The 23402-nt window shown below is 26.0% G+C and overlaps 3 protein-coding genes across 4 annotated transcripts; 1 reads left to right on the forward strand and 2 right to left on the reverse strand.

The window, feature by feature from the left end:
- Positions 1 to 60: 60 nt before the first annotated feature.
- Positions 61 to 3671, reverse strand: LOC127289118 (uncharacterized). The gene is made up of 3 exons (XM_051316894.1): positions 3505 to 3671; positions 1464 to 1851; positions 61 to 354 (listed from the first exon to the last, which is right to left on the reverse strand). Exons 1-3 carry the CDS (start codon positions 3542 to 3544, stop codon positions 291 to 293), a joined length of 492 nt encoding a protein of 163 aa, XP_051172851.1. The 5' UTR covers positions 3545 to 3671; the 3' UTR covers positions 61 to 290.
- A 785-nt stretch (positions 3672 to 4456) lies between these two features.
- LOC127289115 (uncharacterized) lies at positions 4457 to 14646 on the forward strand. 2 transcript variants are annotated; one of them, XM_051316892.1, is made up of 3 exons: positions 4457 to 4543; positions 4709 to 5084; positions 14353 to 14646. In XM_051316892.1, the coding sequence occupies exons 1-3, from the start codon at positions 4465 to 4467 to the stop codon at positions 14417 to 14419; spliced, it is 522 nt and encodes a 173-aa protein (XP_051172849.1). In that variant the 5' UTR covers positions 4457 to 4464; the 3' UTR covers positions 14420 to 14646. The 2 variants fall into 2 exon arrangements, with proteins under 2 accessions (XP_051172849.1, XP_051172850.1); XM_051316893.1 differs by lacking the exon at positions 14353 to 14646 and adding an exon at positions 5418 to 5901.
- LOC127289114 (uncharacterized) lies at positions 6567 to 19332 on the reverse strand. Its single transcript, XM_051316891.1, has 2 exons — positions 18644 to 19332; positions 6567 to 7482 (listed from the first exon to the last, which is right to left on the reverse strand). Exons 1-2 carry the CDS (start codon positions 18957 to 18959, stop codon positions 7124 to 7126), a joined length of 675 nt encoding a protein of 224 aa, XP_051172848.1. The 5' UTR covers positions 18960 to 19332; the 3' UTR covers positions 6567 to 7123.
- Between the last annotated feature and the right edge of the window lie 4070 nt (positions 19333 to 23402).

Genomic DNA, 23402 nt, shown 5'->3' on the forward strand with positions numbered 1-23402 from the left:
ATAAAATTTTGAGAAACACTGCTAGGAAAATTTATAATAAGTGATTGATCAAAAATATAATTAATTGTTATTTTCTGTAACAAATTTATTAAGAATTAAATGTTTATAATAAAGTTACAGTAAATGTTTATTCTCAATTACTGTTAAATTCGAAAAATGTGTTCTTCTATATGTGTCAGTAATACCATCTCATCAAAGGGTTACCAACGCTAATGAAATTTCCAAGGTAACAAATTTTAATTCCTAAGAAAGGAACAGCTGATTCATTAATTTAATTTTGTTTTAAACTTTTACATCGTTCCATCAGGCTTTCTTCCTTCAGCTATGTTTAAATTTATAATATTCCAGGTAATCCTGAAAAAAAATTCCGGAATTAATAAAGAAGAGAAGGCACCTTTTATCAAAATGATTGCGAAGGTGGTGGTAGTACCGAATCCTAAGCAAACCAGTAAGAAGAAAGTGACGATTCAAATTCTACAATGGGAATTGTGTAATCGATTTGAAATATTTAATAAACAGGGGTTAGACGGGGTCTGTTGTACCAGGCCCATCGGCTTACCAACTCTCTAAATTTGAATCAGCTAAAATCCGCTGATTGGCAGCGAATAGTCGCTGATTGAAAAAGCTATAAGTATGCAGCTGCGAATCAGCGACTAACAACTATTTCAATCAGCGGAATACTCCATTTTAAAATAAATTTATCTTCCGACGAAAATGACCGACGTTCGCCGATTCGTGTTTCGCTATTTTATTAGCTGTAACCGCTGATTTGCAGTGAAAACTTTATTCGCTGATTCAAACAGTGAAATTTTCGCTATTTCAAATTTAGAGAGAACGGTATGACTCCTATGAACTGTAGTTCAACTTAACTCTTTTCTTGTAATTCGCAAATTGATTCGTGACTCCACTGTATATCGTCGTTCAAACATTCGTTCAACAGTCGTCGTATTACAGCACTTTAATTTAAACCGGTCGTTTTTTGTAGGTTTAGATAGACAGAAACAATATATGCCGACGTACTGAGCAAACTTCGGAAGAAAGTGAATCCAGACGTCAAGACACACTCAGGTCGAGGGTGCAAGGCCTACAAGAAAGGGAGATTTCCTGATCAAAATCGGAAATGTCTTCAATAAGAAAACATTCACCGCTGAGGTCACCGAAACAGTTGCAAGCATGGAATCCGCGATCTGAATTGCTTTACCCAGGAAGAAGATATTTACATTAAGCCACAAATATGTACAAATCATCTAAATCACCAGATATATTGAAAAACAAATACAAAGCTAAATAATAACTACCTGAATAGAAAACTATAAAATAATAGAATTGTTCTACAAAATTATCCACTTAAAACTCAAAGAAATATATAACCTATTATTCGGGATTAAACTTAAATAACGGAAACAATTTCTTACAATTAAAATTAAAGGATTCTTGAAATAATCGACAATTGTAAAACTTACATAGCACCTGTACCAGCACAAATTTTGGTAATAGCATCAGTTTCCAATTTTTCCAATTTTACATTGTCAATGTTACCTTTTTCAGTTTGGCAATTTTTCACATTTTCAGAAAGACTTTTTACTGTTTTATTTATATCCTCGTCATTTTTGCAATACTGAACAATAAGATCGTCTACTCCATCAGGTGAATGGGGATCTTTTAATTTTCCTGTTATTAGGGGCGATAATTTTAATTGCAAACGTACTGCCTGTATTTTGAGTTTTTCGATTTGCTGATAATTGGCCGGGCACATTGATTCTGTGGGAATTTCATCTTCTGCTAGAACACTCATTAAGGCGGATGAAATCGGCTCGACCATTGACATAGCAGGAACATGCTGGATGTAACCTTTGTAAAATATAAAAAAATTTATTTCATAAGAAAATTAATCATGTAGAGCAATAAATAATAATGTAATGACGCAAAAAAATATTTTATTAATTATTGTAATTAGTAAACTATGTCGGAATTTAATTTTATAGTGGCGTAGAATTGAGATCCAGTCCAGTCTTGAGAGGACTGACGCCGAGGCGAAGAAGAAGCAAGAGAAGGAACCTCTTTTCAAAAAGATTGGGAAGGTGACGGTGGCACCGAATCCTAAGCAAACCAGTAAGAAGAAAGCGAGGAATGTAGAAAGCGACTACAACGGTGATCAGAGGCGCAACAGGAACAACGAATGCCAATGAACTGATCAAATTTTGGAGGTATTGAATCCGAACATCAGACACACGTAGATCGTGGGCGCAAGACCTACAAGAAAGGGAGATCTGATCAAAATCGGAGGAGACTCCAATAAAGAGACATTCATTGCTGAGGTCACCAAAGCGGTTGGAAGCATGGGGAAGGTTCAGACCGTGAATCGACAGGTCTTAGGACCCAACCGATGAGACAATCGGGTTCTTATGCATCTTACATGCGATTCCGTCTAACCTAACAATCGAAGGAGAACGCGAAAAGTGTTTAAAGCTTAGGGTGGAGAAAGCTGAGTGTCTTCAGAGGATCGAAGAGGAGATCGCCAAGATGGTAAAGTTTTGCGAAGTGCAAAAGAATGTCAACATGATTATTAAGGACGGACTTAAGACTCTTCAGAATCTTGTCAGTGAGGGGAAGACAAAACACCACCAGCTGATAATGAGGTAGAAATATTGGTAAAGGTGACGGTAGTACCGAATCCTAAGCAAACCAGTAAGCAGAAAACGACGAGTGGATCTACAATGGTGATCCGAGTCGCAAGAGGAAAAACGTATGCTGACGTACTGAGCAAACATTGAAGGGAAGTGAATGCGGACATCAGTAGGTCGTGGATGCAACCCCAACAAAAAAGGAAAATCTCCTGATCAAAAGCGGATAAGACTCCAATAAGGAGCCATTGCCGCTAAAGTCATCAAAGTAGTTGGAAGCATGGGGAAGGTGCAGACGGTGGATCGACAGGTCACACTGAAGATCCGCGACCTGGATTGCCATACTCAGGAAGTAGAGGTTCAACAGGCGTTGGCAGAAGTGCTCCAGAAGCCGAAAAGTGATGGTTCTAGGAGCCAACCGACGAGGAAGGAAGCTCGCTGTTGTAGTTACCGACTCAGAGGAGGCGGACAGGTTGGAGAAATTGAGATACACAAAAATTGGTTTCATGTGCTGCCAAATGAGAAGGATAGTAATGATTCCAGATAAAATATATGGTTCCCATCATCGTATTCCATAATTCAGAACTTCCATATTTAGGATATCGATTCCATATCCAGATCTACGATGACGAAATCTGGATGGAATTCGGAATTTAAAGAACACCGAATATGTTATGCCGGAATTTAAAACTTGTTATCAAAATTAAACAATACGGTAATTAAATTTTAAACCATTTTCTAAATTTTAGATAACTAGCGAAAATTTTAGAACTCATTTTTCACAATAAGGTTTTTCTAACGAACTTCTCTCCGTGGAGTAGAACACATTAATTTTCACTAAAATACATATCCTCTATACAATAAAAAAAAATAAACTTACCAATAGTTACTACCATTAAAACAATAAAATATGTCTTCATGCTTAGTTATCAATTGTTAATATAATACAGTTAATGCAATTTTTTTATTATTTTACATTTACAAACGATGAGTATATTTTTAAGTACTTCTTGTTTGAAAGTGTTAGGAAAACTATCTATTCATAAGAGATTTTGAAAAGTTTAAATAGTGTAATGCAATTTTTAAAATTGTTTGATAGTTATCTCACTATTAACCTTACAACGAGTCAAGAAAACATTATTATCAATGTTTAGATGCATTACAATTATTAAAATGTTTTAGAGTTACATCACTATTCACCTCGGACCAAGTCAAGGAAATATCATCATTAATTTTCTAGATATAATTATTTTGATTAAAGATAATAATAAAACACGATTGCATAGGTGACATAATACAAAAAATCCATTAACACTCATTTTACAAACGCGGAAATTCCCAAAAAATTAATTATTATTTGGGAGAAAAAGGTTATTGAAAAAAGCAATTAATTAAATTAATTAAAAATTTTGTTTTGAAAATTAAAAAAAAATATTTTATTGCGTCATCCTGACTTTACCTATGGACATAAATTTAATCATTAAAGGAGAAACCTTATAATAATAAATCATAGTTGATTTATTGTTAAATAACGCTAGAAGATGAACTATTCTTAAATTAAGTTTTATTATCAGATAATTAACAGTAAATTTATGTTTTTGTTAAAAAAATTAAATAAAAATTTATTTGTTGTTTTAAAATAATTCCTGTTAATCAGATGAATTCAAAACAATTTTTTTTTATATTTCTATACGGATTAAAAAATATAATTGTGTAAATTTAACATTTTTATGTATTATTGGAAATTAAAAAAACTGGTTTCTAAAAGCTATTAAATTAATGATTCGTAGAAATAATAGCTTGTTTTTATTGTAAATTTTTTGTATATTAGCAACAATAAATGCAAATATTTTCAGTGATTTTCAAATTTTTACGAGAACTAAAGACAATGTATTTTCTCTTTATTTTATTTCTCACCTGTAAGTTTGTCAATAAAACTAATTCATTACTACATTCAAACACAAAAACTTAATATATTAATTAAATATTTGTAAAAAATGGAATAATTAAATTTTATCAAAAATTAAAAAAATTTAATTTTAATATTTGTTTTTTTTTATTTATTCATTATATATTTTTCTCAGATAATTTAGAAACAATTTATTGTGGAAGTCCAGTGTCTTTCATATTTAGAAGACAATTTGGATTTGATGCTGATTCAATTTTACTAAAATGTGATTCTAATAAAGCAAATGATGTTTTAAACGAGAAAAAAAAATTACTTAAACTACAAGAAAATATTAGTTCAACAATAGAAAAGAAAATAACAAATGATTCCTTACAGGAGGATTTGAATTTTTTAATTAACCATTTTTGTGACGTAAACCAAAATATTTCATTTTTGTCACAAAAACTAATAGATAATGTTGAAATTTGTTTGAAAAAAAAATTTGATGATATAAAGAAGGAAGAAATTGTTAGGGAATTTGTTACAAACATATGTGCTGCAATTTATAACAAGTGAGTAGTTTATTATTATTAATAATATATTATTTTATAAAAATATGTTGTTCCCGCCTATTAAAGATGGCAACACGGGTCTGCCTGATTAAAGACGCCACCTTGTGTGAACTCTTAATTAAATTACTTTGTTCTCGTGTGTGAATTAATATAAGAAAGGACTCAATCATTTTACTTTATAATTATATTTAAATTACTGTTCACAATATAAGTTCTGATAATAAATAAACGACAAAATATTTCAACAACTTTATATTTTTGTTATTAATTAGTTGATTTATTATTATTATTTTTAATTAGAAAACTTAAGGATTATTATTATTTTTGTTGTAGGTACAACTTAATGTTAGTTCAAAACATTAAAAATTGAAACCAATAAATGATGTTAAAAAAGAATATAAAAAAAACTTGTTTTAATTTAATTATTCTACAAAAAAAAATTTTGCATACTTTTTATTAAAAGAAATTGTAATTAAAATAATTTAATTAAATAAATTATTTTTTTGTAAATCATATTATTCATTAAAAACAATATTCTTTAGCACGTTGAATAATTTTTTATTTCCCTAAACCGGAGGTTGGAACTTAACTCGTATTTTGGAGCAACTCCTGGAGTTTTGAAGCTACTATTTGCTAAATTTTAATGGTCGCTTTATGACTCCAGCAGTACTTGACAACATCGGGACATTTAAAAAAAAAAACATAAATTAAAAAAAATTTATAAATCGTTTACGAACTGGATATTAATAATGGTATTTACAAATACAATGACATTTTTTTCATATTATTTTATTGAAGACAAAATATCAACAGATTTTGTGCACAAATGAATAAATAATGTAAATAAATTAGGCACGTATATAAAACAATTTTGCGGCAAATAAATACTTATTTCTTAAATAACAAATTATTTTCTCTATAACTTAATTATTTCTTATTTTATGGCTTCTTTGTTTACTATTTATTTATATGCAATAAAAAAAATACACTTTGGTTTAAATGTTGAATTCTTTTTTTTTCAATTTTAAAAGAAAATTAAATTTTTGTGTATTTCAAAGTTCTTAAAAAATTTTTCCAACCGAATTATATATTTTGAATAATACAAAAATATAAGAGAAAAAATACTTTGAAGGAAAAATTGTACAATATTGTATAAGATAATATTTGAAAATATATATAAATTTTTAGAAATGTAAATTTTAATTTGAACGTTAATCAACAAATATATATATATATCAATTTATTTGTTCTTTAATTGATTAATGTAATCAAAAGTAAAATAAATTCATTCATTGTGACGTAAAACTAAAGATAAAAAATTTGTATTGTTTTTAATTTTCAAAAAAATTGTATTTGGTAAAAACAGATTTAAAAAATTTCATTTCATTATTTAATTAATGTAATTAAATAATATTAATTAAATTATATAAATAATATTAATTAAATAATATAAATAATAAATTAATAATAAAATCTGTTTTTAACTATATATGCATTTATCGTTTTCATATAATAAGCAATCTTTGTCGGTTTAATAAAAAAAATTTACAACTTTTTTCAATTAAAAATTTTCACAAAAAAATTCTCTTTTAATTTTCTTTCATCATAATATAGTAGATAATAATTATTGTTTTAATTTGATAATCTATTTTTCTAAAAGTTCTCCCGTAATTGATGGAGCGACTTTGCCGCAGTCGGTAATGTACAGTAATTAAATAAATAAATAAATATAAATAATAAAACAAAATGTTGGGGAGAATATTTAGAAAAAAAAGATTGTATCTATAAATTATTTCTGTAAAATAAATATACGTAAAATAGTTTTATCAATATAAAAAATATATCGTTTTCTTTTGATACTTAAAATGTCGATAAATGCCGATAAGTAGGCATCGTTATTATCAATTATTTTTTCGGTCGATATTTTCTTTTAAATTAAATTTTTTTTGTCTGCTATTGTTAAGTTACTTTTTTTGATAAAAATTCCATTCAATTGAAGTTTGATGATCATCAGTCAAACTGTTGTGTAAAGTTGGAAATCATTGTGTAGGCGCATACTCGGGATTATAAGCTTTGTAGGCAATATCTTGTCCAGCTTCGTCAATAGATCTACCCCAATATCCACCACCGTGTTCATCTTCATGATCATAATGATGTTGATGTTGAGCGTGTTCATAATAAATCACTTTAGATGGATGATGACTTTTTTTTAAATCCAACCAGAAACGTGCAATATTTATAATTAGGCCAATAACAGCGATAATGAAAAATTTAACACTCATATGTGTTGATATTAATTGTAACAGAAAGCTTAGTTTTGATTTTAAAAGTAGTGCAATTGGAATTAGCTTCATTAAATGTTTCTTCTTTTTCTTCAATCCTTTTTTGCGTCCCTCAACTGAAAATAAACAAAATTAATGATAATTTTATAGAAAATTAATTTTTTTAATATAACTTAATAACATATGGAGAAAGAAATTCGAAAATTGTATAATTAAAAACAAGGAGGGGGTCCTTTATGTTTATTTCATAAACATTATGCTTCCTCATTGTGTGAAGCAAAAAATTCGCTTCCTCGTGAAGGAAGCAATGAATTTGTCCAATTCAATTGATTGATTTAAAAAATTTCGAGTTAAAAATGTTTTAAATTAATTAAATTTTTTGAAAAATAAAGAAAATTTTAATTAATTTTGAGTGTAACATAAACTTTATATATACGAATCGATTCGTTTTAATGCAAGGAATACAATTATTTTATTCATCAACTTGAATTTAAAAAAAACACAAAATTTTTTAGCTAAAATATGAATTTTCGATTTTTCAATTTTTATTAATTCTCAAATTTTAAATCAAATCTATACTTTATATATACCAACCAATTCGTTTCAATGCAGGGAATAAAATTATTTTATATATAAACATGAATTTAAATAAACACATCATTTTTTAGCTAAAATGAGAATTTTTGATTTTTTAACTTTCTTTAATTCTTTAAATTTCAATCAAATCTATACTTTATATATATCAATCGATTCATTTTGACATAAAGAAGACGATTATATTATATATTACCTTAAATTTTTCGATTTAAAAATTTTTTCAATTAAAAAAAAATTTTTGGAAAAAAGACGATAAAATTTTTTTTTGGGGGTATTTTTAAAAATCCTCTCGTCATTTTTGAGAGATTAATGTGTTAAATAAGCCTACCAAATTTTATCCAAATCCATTAAAACCTGTTAAAGATATCGTGTTCACAAAAACGATCCACACACACACACACATACACACACACACACACACACACATACACACACACACATACATACATCCGGACAATTGATCAGGATCTCATATAACATGTTTCTATATAGAGGAAAATTTGTTTTCACCATTTTTAAAAAGTTTATAAACGAAAGGACTACATAGCTTCCTCCACGAGGAAGCAAAAGGAATTGAGTCAATAGAGATCGACATGTTTTTTTTAAATTTCAATTATTAATAAAATGAATAAGCGAAAGTCACCCTCTTAATCTACTTAAAAAAGGAAATTTTTTTTATTCATAAATATTCATTGCTAAAAAATTAAATGCCGCACATTTAGAAGTCAAAGGCCAGTGAATAAAGAATATATATATTCTCATCTCTCTATTGTGTAGTATAAATAATAACTGCATCATAAAATAAATTTAATAGACTTTGAGATAACTCCTGTTATGTTTATTGAGTTATTCATCACCTATATAAGAATTATGTGAATTCACTTAATAAAATTACGAATATATAATACATATTCATATATACTTTTCTCAAAAGGGAAAATTTTTAATGAAAAATTATACTGACTTATATTGCCATGTGTAACACACTTTAAAACTTGTTTATATTACAAAAGCCAATTTAACAAAAAAATGAATATTTTCAAAATTGGCTACGTATTTCTGTAGCTATTCTAATTAAGAAAAAAAAAATTTATTTTTTTTCATATTAACTTTTGCAACCTGTGTGCTGCGTGCAGTGGAGCTTCTCCAATAAAAACCATCTTCGAAGAACAGCCGTAATTTTTTACATTTTTTAATATAAAAATTAATTTATATTCATAGAAATTAATTTTCATATGAAAAAATTAATTTTCATATGAAAAAATTAATTTTTACATATAAAAAATATGCTCATTCATAAGAATAAATCTCCACAATTAATTTTCATATGTAAAATTTAATTTCCACGTATAGAAATTAATTTTCATATATAGGAATTTAATTTCCATATGTAGAAATTAATTTTAATTAATAGAAATTAATTTCCATATATAGAAATTAATTTTAATTAATAGAAATTAATTTCCATATGTAATAATTAATTTCTACGTAAAGAAATTAATTTTCATATGCAAAAATTAATATTCATATATAAATATTAATTTCTTTATGTAAAAATATTTTTCTATATATAGAAAGTAATTATCATTAATACAAAAAAAAATTAATCTCCACAATTAATTTTTATATGTAAAAATTAATTACCATGTATAGAAATTAATTTTCATATATAGAATTTAATTTCCATATGTATAGAAATTAATTTTTATTAATAGAACTTAATCTTCATATATAGAAATTAATATCCATATGTAAAAATTGATTTCTACATATAGAAATTAATCTCCATAATTATTTTGAAATTAATTTTCATTCATAGAAATTAATTTTCTTATGTAAAACTTAATCTTCATTCACAAAGATTAATCTCCACATATAAAAATTAATTTTTTTAAATAGAAATTAATTTTCATTCATAGAAATTAATTTCCATATATAAAAAGTAATTTGAATTAATAGAAATTAATTTCCATTTAAAAAAATTAATTCACAACAATAAAATTTAATTTCCAAGAATGGAAATTGATTCCCAATCAGATTAAATTTCAACGTTAAATTTTGCAAATACTAACCATGTATAGAAATTAATTTTCATATATAGAATTTAATTTCCATATGTATAGAAATTAATTTTTATTAATAGAACTTAATCTTCATATATAGAAATTAATATCCATATGTAAAAATTGATTTCTACATATAGAAATTAATCTCCATAATTATTTTGAAATTAATTTTCATTCATAGAAATTAATTTTCTTATGTAAAACTTAATCTTCATTCACAAAGATTAATCTCCACATATAAAAATTAATTTTTTTAAATAGAAATTAATTTTCATTCATAGAAATTAATTTCCATATATAAAAAGTAATTTGAATTAATAGAAATTAATTTCCATTTAAAAAAATTAATTCACAACAATAAAATTTAATTTCCAAGAATGGAAATTGATTCCCAATCAGATTAAATTTCAACGTTAAATTTTGCAAATACTAACCATGTATAGAAATTAATTTTCATTTATAGAATTTAATTTACATATGTATAGAAATTAATTTTTATTAATAGAACTTAATCTTCATATATAGAAATTAATATCCATATGTAAAAATTGATTTCTACATATAGAAATTAATCTCCATAATTATTTTGAAATTAATTTTCATTCATAGAAATTAATTTTCTTATGTAAAACTTAATCTTCATTCACAAAGATTAATCTCCACATATAAAAATTAATTTTTTTAAATAGAAATTAATTTTCATTCATAGAAATTAATTTCCATATATAAAAAGTAATTTGAATTAATAAAAATTAATTCCTATTTACAAAAATTAATTCACAACAATAAAATTTAATTTCCAAGAATGGAAATTGATTCCCAATCAGATTAAATTTCAACGTTACATTTTGCAAATACTAACAGAAATTACGATCCGAACTCCACGAAAAAAAAGCAAAAAACGTTAAACTTCAGCCTCCTACAATGGTGTAACTCCTTAATAAATTTAATCCTGAATTTCAGTCAGAAAGTCGTCAAAATTTCACGAACGCAGCGAAAAATTGTTTTTGGAATTTATTTTAATATTATTTTTATTTTATAAAATGAGTATTAAAAATTTAAGTTACATTAAGAATTATATATTTCATCATTATATTTCAATGATTAGGTTAACAGCTGTAATTACAACATTTAGACTACTTTCCCGGTAAATGGAAACAGTTGGAGCATATACAGTGTGAATTATTAATCATAAATTTATATAAATATGAATATAAAACAATTCCTAATGAATAATTAAGAATAAAAGAGAGAGAAAAAAAAATTATTAACCTTTATCGAATAAACTTTCAATGACCTAAAATTTCCTCTCATGTGTAGTTTTCTGCAGCTGGTCGCGGGAGAACTTATGAGTCGTAAAGTATATATCTTCCCCGTCACTTTTCGACGCCTTACTTTGTTGAATTTTATTATATGGAATAAGGAGTAAGTGTACCAAATGGACTTTCATGAAATGGAACACGATTTTATACTTTCGCGCGCATCTTCCTCATCATGAAATTCGTTTGTAGAAGTATAAAGTATTCACTTTGAATGATCAATTTGAAGTCCATTTATGTCTAGTTTTCAGCAGTTAATTTTCTTTTTTTATTATCCTTTAATTAGACGAAAACTTGTTCTTTTTTTTTTTGCAAAAGAAGACTGTAACTTACTTACATTATGATTAAATGAGAAAATCTAGCTTACATTGTATCTTTTTATGGAGAAAATAATATGGAATTTCTTGAATAATTATTATTTATATATATATATATTAGTCCAATATGATTTGTACAATTATTTTTGTTTGGAACATGATTGTTTTAGGGAATATTGAGAGCTAAGCTAATTATTTTTTATTTTGTAATTAAATATACTAACTTTGATTTTATTAGTTTTTTAATAATTGAGTTGCTGTATATTCATTATAGCTGAGTAAAATATTTAATTATTTGAAGTATAAATAAAATTACTTTTCGTCTCCAAATTAGATTAGTATTTCACTATTACCACGCATTTTTGGGGAGAAAATCAGTTCTTATCACAACCTACCAGTTTCTACGAGAGATTTGTATAAAGTTTGAATACAATATATTTTTTGGTACATCTACAATAAGCATTTTCGTTTCCTGCTTGTTCCCTTAGTTCGAAGCCTTCCGCTTCGTAAATAAATATCAGGTTTAAAAAAATAATTTAATAAGTTTTATATATGTACGCTTCTGAGATGTAACAATTGTTAACGATATCAAGAACGAAATTAGAGACAAAATTACAAATCTAGTTTTTAAATTTTAATGATCGCTTTATGACTCCAGCAGTACTTGACAACATCGGGACATTTTGTATGTGACACGAGTATTTTTGACGAAAAGTAAACAAAGCGATCTTTTTAAATAAATACCGACGAAGTTCAAAAAGTAAAAGAATAAGTGAGATTAAAATCAAAAAATTTTCTAAATTCATGCATATCTTAATGCGTGCATTAGAAAATTTTGTAGGTTAGAAAAAATTGTTTCTTAATTCTATTTAATTTAATGAATGTAATTTAATTTTGCAGTCAAAATATTAACGTAAATTTTCAAAAATAAATTCGCAAATAAATATTAACGAAAATATAAGAATCAAAAGTAAAATAGATTTTTTATCATTGAATAATGTCTAATGTGTTGTTGTGTTTAAGCTTTTTTCTATGGTATTTTGTCGAATGGAAATAAAAAAATTTTTTTCAAAAATAAATCAATAATTTTCACAAATGTGATTAAGATTATATTTATTGCATAAATTAACATGGAATTAATAGAAACTTTTCTTTATGCAAGAAACATGAAAGTAAATATTGGTTGAATGTACTTTCATCTTTAAGTAAGAGACCACTATACTACTAGCTCCTCGAGACAGCAGCAAATAGGTGTTATTTTCTCATTATTTTTTTCCGCTACTGACGTAACTGTCTTATGGTTTACTGATTCAAGATCAATGTTAAAATCTTCATTCATAAAATAATCTTCGGTGCAAATACGAATAGATTGATTTAATTTCAATACGTTTATGTAAATACAATATTTTTTTTATTGTGATAAAAATCATTCATCTAAAATATTTTTTACGGATTTTTTTTATCTTAATTGATATAATAAAAAATTTTATCAGGCATTTTTTAATATATTTTAATTTATATATATATAATAAATCTTAATATCACAGGGACCGTTACAGAAACAAAATAAAATTAAAAAATTCTTTTATCTATGACATAGTTAATTTGTAAATTGCTAGGTGCTAAAAAAATTATGCTTAGCGCTTTTCACGTTCTGTCAGACCGCTATTCCTTTTTCATGTTTTTCTAATAATTTGAAACTATGTAATGACGTATATATATTTTTTTTACATTAAAAAGTCTATTTCATTATTTTATTTATAAATAATTGAAGTATTTATATGGTGTTTACTTAATCACGAAAACGTGAAAATAATAATTAGAGGTTATGTTGACTGACAAAACTACACGGAGAAAAATATGGGATTGTTGTGCAAACAATTTTTGGATTGTTGTCAGTAGATTTGTTGATATTACAATTCGAAATGTTAATATATTACAATTCGGATTGTTGTCAATACAAATATATGTTGTTTTAACGGAGGTGTCGAACCCTAACGGGAAAATTTGATACCTCCGAAATTTCGTCTGCTAAAAGTAACAGGAGCGATATAAACATGGAGAATCTCCATGAATATAAACATGATATAATTATTAATGTTGTGTAAAAATACAGTATCCAGGTAAAATTAGTAACTGCAAGTAAATATAAATTATTAAACTGTTTAAATTTTATTTTAATTATGGTTGTGATAAAAATATACTTAATATAAGATTTATATTTAAAATGAAACTTATCATTATTATTTGGATTTCATTGAAAATAGTTTTGTAAATAGATTTATATTTTGTATTGTCTTTAACACAATTTGTTTTGCAATACCTTTAATAGAACAACTAATCATATTTCCTTATTTTTCTTTAAATTATTTACAAAAACCAGAAGAAAACAAAGCGATATAAAAACAATCATTTTATGCAGGTTATGTCACTGTAGCCATCTATTTGTTAGTCAGTGTGGGTAACTAGTTCCCAAATTTTCCGATAGGTTCGACACCTCCGTTAATTGTAAGAGAAACGGGGAAATCAGCTTCAACTTTTCGTGGGCTTAATATATAGCAGTGGGGCCTCTTTATACTACTTCGTGTCGGTTACTACTAAACATAACCTCACCTTAAAAAACACAAAATATACATTAAATATTATTTAACAACAAATTTCAACTGAAAATAATTTTTTGGTTTTAGGTCAAAGAATTTGATTCAGAAGCTATATGTTCCACAGATTTTAATGCAAATGAAACTGATGATATGACCTACGGAAATCTGCTATCGATTATTTTAGAAGGCGAAGAAACTGAACAAATTGTATTAGACGGATCAAAGCTTTGTTAATACAACAAATTGTATTGCCGATTTAACAATTTAGTTTTGTTATTTCAACTGTTCCATAACAATTTTCTTTGTTCATCAAACAATGCTGTTTGTTCACCGAACAATCCGAATAGTTTTAATAACAATCCCATATCAACAATTTTTTTTGTCCCAAAAACAAATAGAAAATTTTAATTTACTTACATTTAAAATTATTATTATTATTATTATTATTATTTTTATTATTATTATTATTATTTCAATTTAAATTATTATAAAATGTATCGTTGTTTCGGAACATAAATATAAGATCAAAAAATCACGTAGTAAAAAAATTATAAAAGAAAATAAAAATGCAAATCTATAAATAAAGTCTCAAAATATAATACATTCTACAAATGGCCCCAAAGTTTACTGTACTTTATAATATTAGTCAGAGATCTAAATTCATCTCACGTCCGTTACCTAGGAAGCTTTAATCGAATCACAATAATATAAGACCTAGAAAAAGTATCAGAGGTCTTTTTTTCAGTAATATATATATATATAGGTTAATGAAAATTTTTAACATTAAACATTAATTCTAAATTTAAATATAAGACTGAAAATTTAAAAAAAAAAAAAAAAAAAAAAAAAAAAACTAAACATAACCTAAAAATTTTGTTTTTATTAAGTCCCCCTTTTTCGTGCAGAAAAATTTATCTCGCACAATAGAAAATAAAAATTAAACCCGTATAATTTACTTAACATTATATATAAATATTGAAGTAATCTTGATTCTAAAAAATATTTTTTCTTATCAATTTTGAAAATACAAACTATATTTTATTTCTTGAGATATAAAAAAAAAATTGATTGAATGAACAAAAGTTGTTATAACCGTTATGCGAATTTGTATATAGTGACCTATTCAAATACATTAAACCGCATGTGACATGAAAACACAATTTAAATATACGATACCCACGTATATATTATTCGATAGCAATACCAAATAAAATTTCACTCAAGAATCTTCACCTACTTTACATACTTTTACGTGACTGCATTCCATTATTATTAAAAAAAAAAAAAAATTTGGTTACTTTCCAAATTTTATATGGTTCCACTCAAAGAAATACACATATACACAGGAATTGATTAATTTCAGAAAATGATTTATTTATCGAGATATTATAAGCACGAACAGAAATTCATTATGTTGTGAAATTTTATAGCTAAAGACATTATTTATAAAATTATTTTTGAAAAAATATATATTTACTACCATAACACTTTATGAAACGGTAGTTGATTATTTAAATAAACAAATAATAATTTATTTTCAATATATATATATATAATTTTTATTTATCGATAAAATTATAATTATTGAGAAAATTAATTATTTTTTATAGAAACAATGTATTTGTTTACAATGTTATTTATAATTATGTAATTTAAATAATAATATAATTTATCAAGAAATAAAAATTTGCTGTCATATAATTATATTGTAAATAAAGATTAAATTAATTTCTTTTTAATTTATATGATAATGATAAAATCGTAAAATTAATAAACATGATAAAATTTTATTTACAGGTATAATATATGAATATAACATTTATTTCAGTGGCAAATATTTTAATTTGAAAAAAAAAAGTTTATCAAGTCTATAATTATAACGCTGAAGTTTAAAATAATTTATGGCAAATATTCTAATTTGAAAAAAAGGTTTTTCAAGCCTATAATTAACGTTGAAGTCTAATAGTTCGTAGTTTTTTTTAAATTCAGAAATATAGTTTTATAATAATTATTACAGAAAAATTTTTTGAATCATTAAATTAAAAATTAAAATTAATTAAAAACTTAACTTTTTTGTCTTGTGTCAAAAAAAGTTTATTGGTCCTGTAAAAAATTGGAACTCAATATTTCGTTAGTTTTTAAATTTTCTTCTTTAAAATCCTGAAAGAAAATTTAAATTCTGACAAATGAAAAAAAATTATATTCATTTTAACAAAAAAAAAAAAAAAATTTGCTAGAAATGAAAAAAAAAGTGCACCATATAGCAACCAGCATTTTGTATTTTTAAAAAACTGACCTCAGATTCGTAATCATCGTTCCCAAAAACCCCCGAGTAGAAAGTTTCAAGCGATTTTAGTGAATTTAAAAAAATTCGGTTGTCATATTGGATCCGCCATATTGGATTTTTAAAAACTGACCTTGGATTCGTAATTAGCGACCCCAAAAACCCCCAAGTATCAAGTTTCAAGCGATTTTAGTGAATTTTAAATAATTCGGTTGCCATATTGGATCTGCCATTTTGAATTTTTTAAAACTGACCTCAAATTCGTAATCAGTAACCTCAAAAAACCCCTGAGTAACGAGTTTCAAGTGAATCCGATAAATTTTTTGAAAATTTGTCCGTCATTTTGAATTTTTGTAAACTAACCTCAAATTCGATATCAGAGGCCCTAAAAACCCCTGAATAGCAAGTTTCAAGCGATTTTGGTAAATTATAAAAAATTCGGTGGCCATATTGGATCTGCCATTTTGAATTTTTTAAAACTGACCTCAAATTCGTAATCAGTAACTTCAAAAAACCCCTGAGTAACGAGTTTTAAGTGAATCCGATAAATTTTTTGAAAATTTCTCCCTAAAAACCCCTGAATAGCAAGTTTCAAGTGATTTTGGTAAATTATAAAAAATTCGGTGGCCATATTGGATCCACCATTTTGGATTTTTAAAAACCGACCTCGGATTCGTAATCAGTGACCCCAAAAAACCTCCGAGTAGCGAATTTTGAGAGATTTGAGACATTTTTAAAAAATTTAGTGGCCTTATTGCATCCGCCATTTTGAATTTTTAAAAACTGACTTCAGATTCGTAACTTAAAAACACGAGAAATTTTTTTAATAAAAAGACCAATATATAACACAGACTTAAAAAAAAAAAAAAAAATATTAAAAATAAATTAGGAAAAATTTTTTTTTTTTGAATTCAATAAATTTTTTTTTGTTCTTATATCAATATAGAAATTTATTTTATGATTAAAAAAAATTGACATTAATTTAGAGAAATTTTTTTTTCTAACAATAAGTGAAAGTATAAAAAAAAGGTTTCAAATTAAATTCACAACTAAATTAGAAATAAATTTATAAAAAGAAAAAATTTTTTTTAACACTTCACATTGAATCGAATGAAATTTAATGCAATGGCTATTGGTGTTGTCTTATAATTGGACGCATACCATGCAGTAGGGCCAATTTTATTTGTTCAGCGGCCCAGTTAATTGATCGACTAACGGCATTGAAAAGAAAGTTTTTTCAGCTTCATTTTTATCCAACTTTTAAGTTTACTAAAAATCGTCTTTTAAAATTATATATATCTATATATTCCTCTTTATCAGAATGTGAAAAATTATTTATTTATTTCCCATAGTTGATTTTTTTTTTATTTGAAAATGTTTGTGTATTAAATAGTGATGTTTATCATTATTTATTAATAATTAATTAATAAAAATTCAATGATAATAAATTAATGAATAACAATTTAATACAAATAATTAATTAATAACAGTTTAATAACAATTTGTTAAAATAAATATTTAATAATAATTAATTAATAACAATTTAATAATAAAAATTAATTAATCATTCTTTCAATAACAAGTTGTTGATTAAAAATTAATTACAATAAATAATTTAATAATAATTTGAAATTAATTAATTAATTACAATTTGATAATAACAAATTGATAACAATAAATAATTTAATATTTATTTTAAAGTCATTAATTAATATCAATTTAATAATAATAATTATACGTTCAGTAACAATTTGTTGGTTAAAAATTAATTACAATAAATAATTTAATCATAAAATTTGAAATTTAATTGATTAATAACAATTTAATAAAAATAATAATAAATTAATAGGCAATTCAATAATTACATTAATTCAATAATAAAATTCAATAATAAATAATTAATTTTATTAATCATTTAGTAATACAAAATTAATTAGTTATACTTTATTAATAATAAATTGTAAGGGATATAATATATATATTTTCTTTATCGTTTAGGGAAATATTAATTAATGTTAATGGTAATTAATTAATATGGATATTAATTAATATCTTTCATAAAATTTAATAAATTAATTAAATTTATTAACGTACCAATTCCTCGACTTTCAGTTTCATCATTTTGCTCATTCTCAGAATTAGTATTATCAGTTCCAAATAAATTATTAAGTGTTTCGGCGACAAAATTTCCCGTCTCCTCAAGTACAACACTCATTGGTACATCACTTTTTTTTCCAGAAATATCAAATTCAATTTGATCAATTTCCTTTGCTATTTTTTTTCTTGCACATGCTGCGCTATTTGCCTTTAAAATACACTCCAAAATTCCCGTTTCCTCATCAGCCAAATTCGCCACAACAGAATTAAATAAAAAACAAATTCCCAATAATGCACACAATCTTAACTTCATGATGTAAAAATTTAAAAATTTAATTTAAAAAAATTATTTTTTTATTTTGAACAAAATTTTTCGTATAATTTTTTTTATAATTTAATTTAATTACTAATTTTGGATAATAAAAAATTAAATAATTAAAAAATGACTTTTTATTCAACTCTCTTTGCAGGCCAGAACAACTTATTTCCCTTTCAGAATCACAGCGCGAGACCGCACGTTTTTTTTTTCTTTTTTCAATTTCACCTGGCTCTTATTTCGATTTGTTCTTCCGGCCTGAGGAAAGAGTTGAAGATAGTAAACTTGATGCGCTCGCGTCAGGCAGATATATGCGTATGGGCCCCATGAAGTTCATGGCCAATCAGAATGTACGATGAATCTTCCCCCAATCTTTCTTTCTCTTTCTTGGATACCGCAGTGTCGACAGTCCCTGATCCATTGGTGTATTTCAGGCCCACTTTTCTTTTCTCTCTCCGTCTCTATATATACTTTTTCTTATTGCAAAGTCAAAGATTTTGGGCCTTTCAACGCACACACTTGGAGCCTTATTCTCACTGGTTGATGGTCAAATTATGCTTTATCGGCCTTGATTTCTTATTCAATGAAAGAAATAAGGAAGTGCATTGTTTCGTAGGGAAAAAAAATATTCTTCTTTTTTTTTCATCATCGTCTCTCCTCGACAAAGATGGGAATTTAAGATTCTCAATTTCATAATGATCAGTTTAATAATAATTGCCTATTAATCTCGTTTTGTGTTTTAATTCATTAATGCTAGAAATCTAAATATTTTTTTTTCTTGTTCACTTTCAAAGCTATGTTCTTATACAAAAAAATGTATACGATTTTTTTTATCGGAAGTACTTTGTTAATATATTTTTTTTGCGCCGCTGCACAGTGGGAAAAAAATGACCCTCTGTGGACAAAAATCTACCGACAACACAAATCTTAACCGATTTTAATATTTATTTTTTCTAAATACTCGGAGACGTTTTTCCTGTAACGCACAACTGCGATAAATTTGATTTATTTCAAACTAACCTTAAAAATGATACCTATATATGAAATTACGTTATTAGGATGGTTTAAAAAATGGAAAAATGATTAATTTTGATACAGCAGAGAGTATTGTGAACCCTTTTTGATCACTGAATGCGAATTTGACATTAAAAATGCAAAATTTTAAAATTCAAAATGGCGGATGCAATATGGCAGGCAATGTTTTATAAAAGTCACCAAATTCACTCGAAAGTTGTTACACAGGGGTTTTTAAGGTCGCTGGTTACGAATCTGAAGTCAAATTTCAAAAATTCAAAATGGCGGATCCAATATGGCGGATAAGAAAATCAAAAACTAATTGGATTTGCTTGAAAGTTGTTACACGGGGGTTTTTTGGGTCGCTGATTACGAATCCGATGTCACATTTCCAAAATTCAAAATGGTGGATCCAATATGGCGACCAAAAAAAATTTGAAATTCACTAGATTTGCTTAAAACTTGTTACTCGAGGGTTTTCGGGGTCGCTGATGACGAATCTGATGTTAAATTGTCAAAATTCAAAATAGCGGATATAAAATAAAAAATTAATAACTTTTTAAAAATTTGATCGCCATATTGGATCCGCCATTTTGAATTTTTGAAATTTGACTTCAGATTCGTAATCAACGACCCTAAAAACCTCCAAGTAACAACTTTCATGCAAATTCAATGAGTTTTTAATTTTTTAATCCGCCATATTGGATCCGCAATTTTGAATTTTTGAAATCAGACTTCAGATTCGTAACCAGCGACCTTAAAAACCCCTGAATAACAACTTTCGAGTGAATTTGGTGACTTTTATAAAACATTGCCTGCCATATTGCACCCGCCATTTTGAATTTTAAAATTTTGCAATTTTAATGTCAAATTCGCATTCAGTGATCAAAAAGGGTTCACAATACTCTCTGCTATATCAAAATTAATCATTTTTTTATTTTTTAAACCATCCTAATAACGTAATTTTATATATAGGTATCATTTTTAAGGTTAGTTTGAAATAAATCAAATTTATCGCAGTTGTGCGTTACAGGAAAAACCTCTCCGAGTATTTTAAAAAAAAAATATTAAAATCGGTTAAGATTTGTGTTGTTGGTAGATTTTTGTCCACAGAGGGTCATTTTTTTCCCACTGTGCGCTGGTATTGAATAATACATTGATCAATGACCCATGCAGAAATCGTGATGAGGTTCTTACTAGTTCTCCCGATCTCTAATAAGGGCCTTGTCAGGAAAACTGATCAAAGCCTCACAAGATTGTAATGATTTTTCTCACCAATGCCCTAGGTAAAGAAAACTAGTCAGGGCCTTACCAGTTTTCCATACGCATACCCTATTTTTTTATATTATATAAACTCAAAAAAAATTCATGGTAAATTTGACTACATTTAATTGATGCATTTAATTGTCATTGACTACATTTCTCCTAGTTCCAGGGGGCGCCTATAACAAACAAAAGTTGAAACAACTATGTAAAAATTGTAAGATTAACTGTAAAATTTAATAAAAAAAACTATTCAAAGTAGTAAATTTATTATTATAAGTATTAGTACACAGAAAAAAAGGTGGGTAAAAAGTTGTAAAGATAGAGGATAAAATTCGTTAGGATACAGGGTAAAGGATAAATTTGTGATGGATAAAAATGTTACTAAAATATTACTAGAAAAATGGATGTCATATTTGAGTAAACTGTCTAATTTTAATAAAAATATTAGTAATTTTACACTTATTAAATCCACAAATTTTATATAAATAAGTAATTGCATGTAGAAATATTTTGCCTATAATTATTGTCCATTAATAAAAATATCTTTGACTAATACAACTGACAGCTGACGACAGTGCATAAATAATCAGAACTGGGAAATTACAACTCAACGTCTGTATTGTTGCACGAAAGCAGAGTTGGGTAGTAACTGAATTTTTTGTGCATATTAGGCTGTGTCAGTTCATCGAGATATATTTCGAGTTCAAGATATGACGTCAGAGGCCTGGAGGGACAACAAACAGACGACACAATGTTATTCTTACAAGGAAGAAAATTTGTTTCCACTTTCATCAATTTTATTCATACTTTAAACACGGAAAACGCTTGTTGACATATAATAAAATTAAAATGTGTGTTGATAATTAATTTTGTTATATATTTGATTCATTTGCATTGATAGATTCTCTGAATTCGTGATAAAATATAAATATTGAGGTTAGAAAAGTTTGTTTACTAATCACATTTTACATTTTAACATTATTAAACAATATCCAGTATGCATGTTATTAAAAAAGATATAAAATATATATTTTAAGTGGGAATTACCGCAGCAGTAAAAGATTTCAAGTTAGTATAAACAAACACCCCTAACCTCAAAATTTATATTTTATCACGAATTCAGAGAATCTATAAATGCAATTGAATCAAATATATCGTCGGTTGGATGCAGAAACGTGCCACTTCAGAGCAGTCTTGAAAAACGAGTCATTTTATAAAACATTTGAGAAACCTGCCATTCCAGCTGAGATTTGGAAAACATGCCAATTCAGAATTGATGTTCGTTTTTTTTTCTTTAGGTTGACACTACTGAAAGGTTATAAACTTGTATGTACGAAAATGACTTTTCATGTTGTATTTTACATGTTTGTTATTATTGTTTGAAAAAAGAGTATTTTAATAAATTTATTAAATAAATTTGTTAATTATTCATTATTTGATTAACAATTTCTAAAATCACAAAAATATACAAAGAAATTTATCTCAAGAATAATTTTATAGTTACTCGTAAAGCAAATTGAATGAAATGAATTGTAAGTATTACGTAAATTTTAATTATGTAATAACTAATAAAATTAATAAAGAATAATTATAATAGAAAAAAGTTAATTAATTATAATACAATTAAAATAAATAAAATAATTATTAAAAATAGTAATGAAAAAATCTTTTGTAAAAATTTATAACCATTCAATACTGCCAACCTAAAGAAAAAAAAACGAACGTCAATTCTGAATTGGCATGTTTTCCAAATCTCAGCTGCAATGGCAGGTTTCTCAAATGTTTTTTGAAATGACTCGTTTTTCAAGACTACTCTGAAGTGGCACGTTTCTGCATCTAACCGACGATATAACAAAATTAATTATCAACACACATTTTAATTTTATTATAAGTCAACAAGCGTTTTCCGTGTTTAAAGTATGAATAAAATTTATGAAAGTGGAAACAAATTTTCTTCCCCGTAAGATTAACATTGTGTCGTCTGTTTGTTGTCCCACCAGGCCTCTGACGTCATATCTTGAACTCGAAATATCTCGATGAACTGACACAGCCTAATATGCACAAAAAATTCAGTTACTACCCAACTCTGCCTTCGTGCAACAATACAGACGTTGAGTTGTAATTTCCCAGTTCTGATTATTTACGCACTGTCGTCAGCTG

Source organism: Leptopilina boulardi, unplaced genomic scaffold (genome assembly GCF_019393585.1).
Source record: "Leptopilina boulardi isolate dan_hultmark-lab unplaced genomic scaffold, ZJU_Lbou_2.1 LbouV2_399, whole genome shotgun sequence".
In the NCBI taxonomy this organism is placed as follows: domain Eukaryota; kingdom Metazoa; phylum Arthropoda; class Insecta; order Hymenoptera; family Figitidae; genus Leptopilina; species Leptopilina boulardi.

Excerpts from the sequence above, each read along its gene's own strand:
- LOC127289118 (XM_051316894.1), bottom strand. The coding sequence starts at position 3,544 with ATGAAGACATATTTTATTGTTTTAATGGTAGTAACTATTG. Across the intron at positions 1,852-3,504 it reads TTTAATGGTAGTAACTATTG|GTTACATCCAGCATGTTCCT; the intron begins GTAAGTTTATTT and ends TATTTTACAAAG. Across the intron at positions 355-1,463 it reads TGTGCTGGTACAGGTGCTAT|GATTACCTGGAATATTATAA; the intron begins GTAAGTTTTACA and ends ATTTTTTTTCAG.
- LOC127289115 (XM_051316892.1), top strand. The coding sequence starts at position 4,465 with ATGCAAATATTTTCAGTGATTTTCAAATTTTTACGAGAACTAAAGACA. Across the intron at positions 4,544-4,708 it reads CTTTATTTTATTTCTCACCT|ATAATTTAGAAACAATTTAT; the intron begins GTAAGTTTGTCA and ends TATTTTTCTCAG. Across the intron at positions 5,085-14,352 it reads TGTGCTGCAATTTATAACAA|GTCAAAGAATTTGATTCAGA; the intron begins GTGAGTAGTTTA and ends TTTTGGTTTTAG.
- LOC127289114 (XM_051316891.1), bottom strand. The coding sequence starts at position 18,959 with ATGAAGTTAAGATTGTGTGCATTATTGGGAATTTGTTTTTTATTTAAT. Across the intron at positions 7,483-18,643 it reads AACTGAAAGTCGAGGAATTG|TTGAGGGACGCAAAAAAGGA; the intron begins GTACGTTAATAA and ends GTTTATTTTCAG.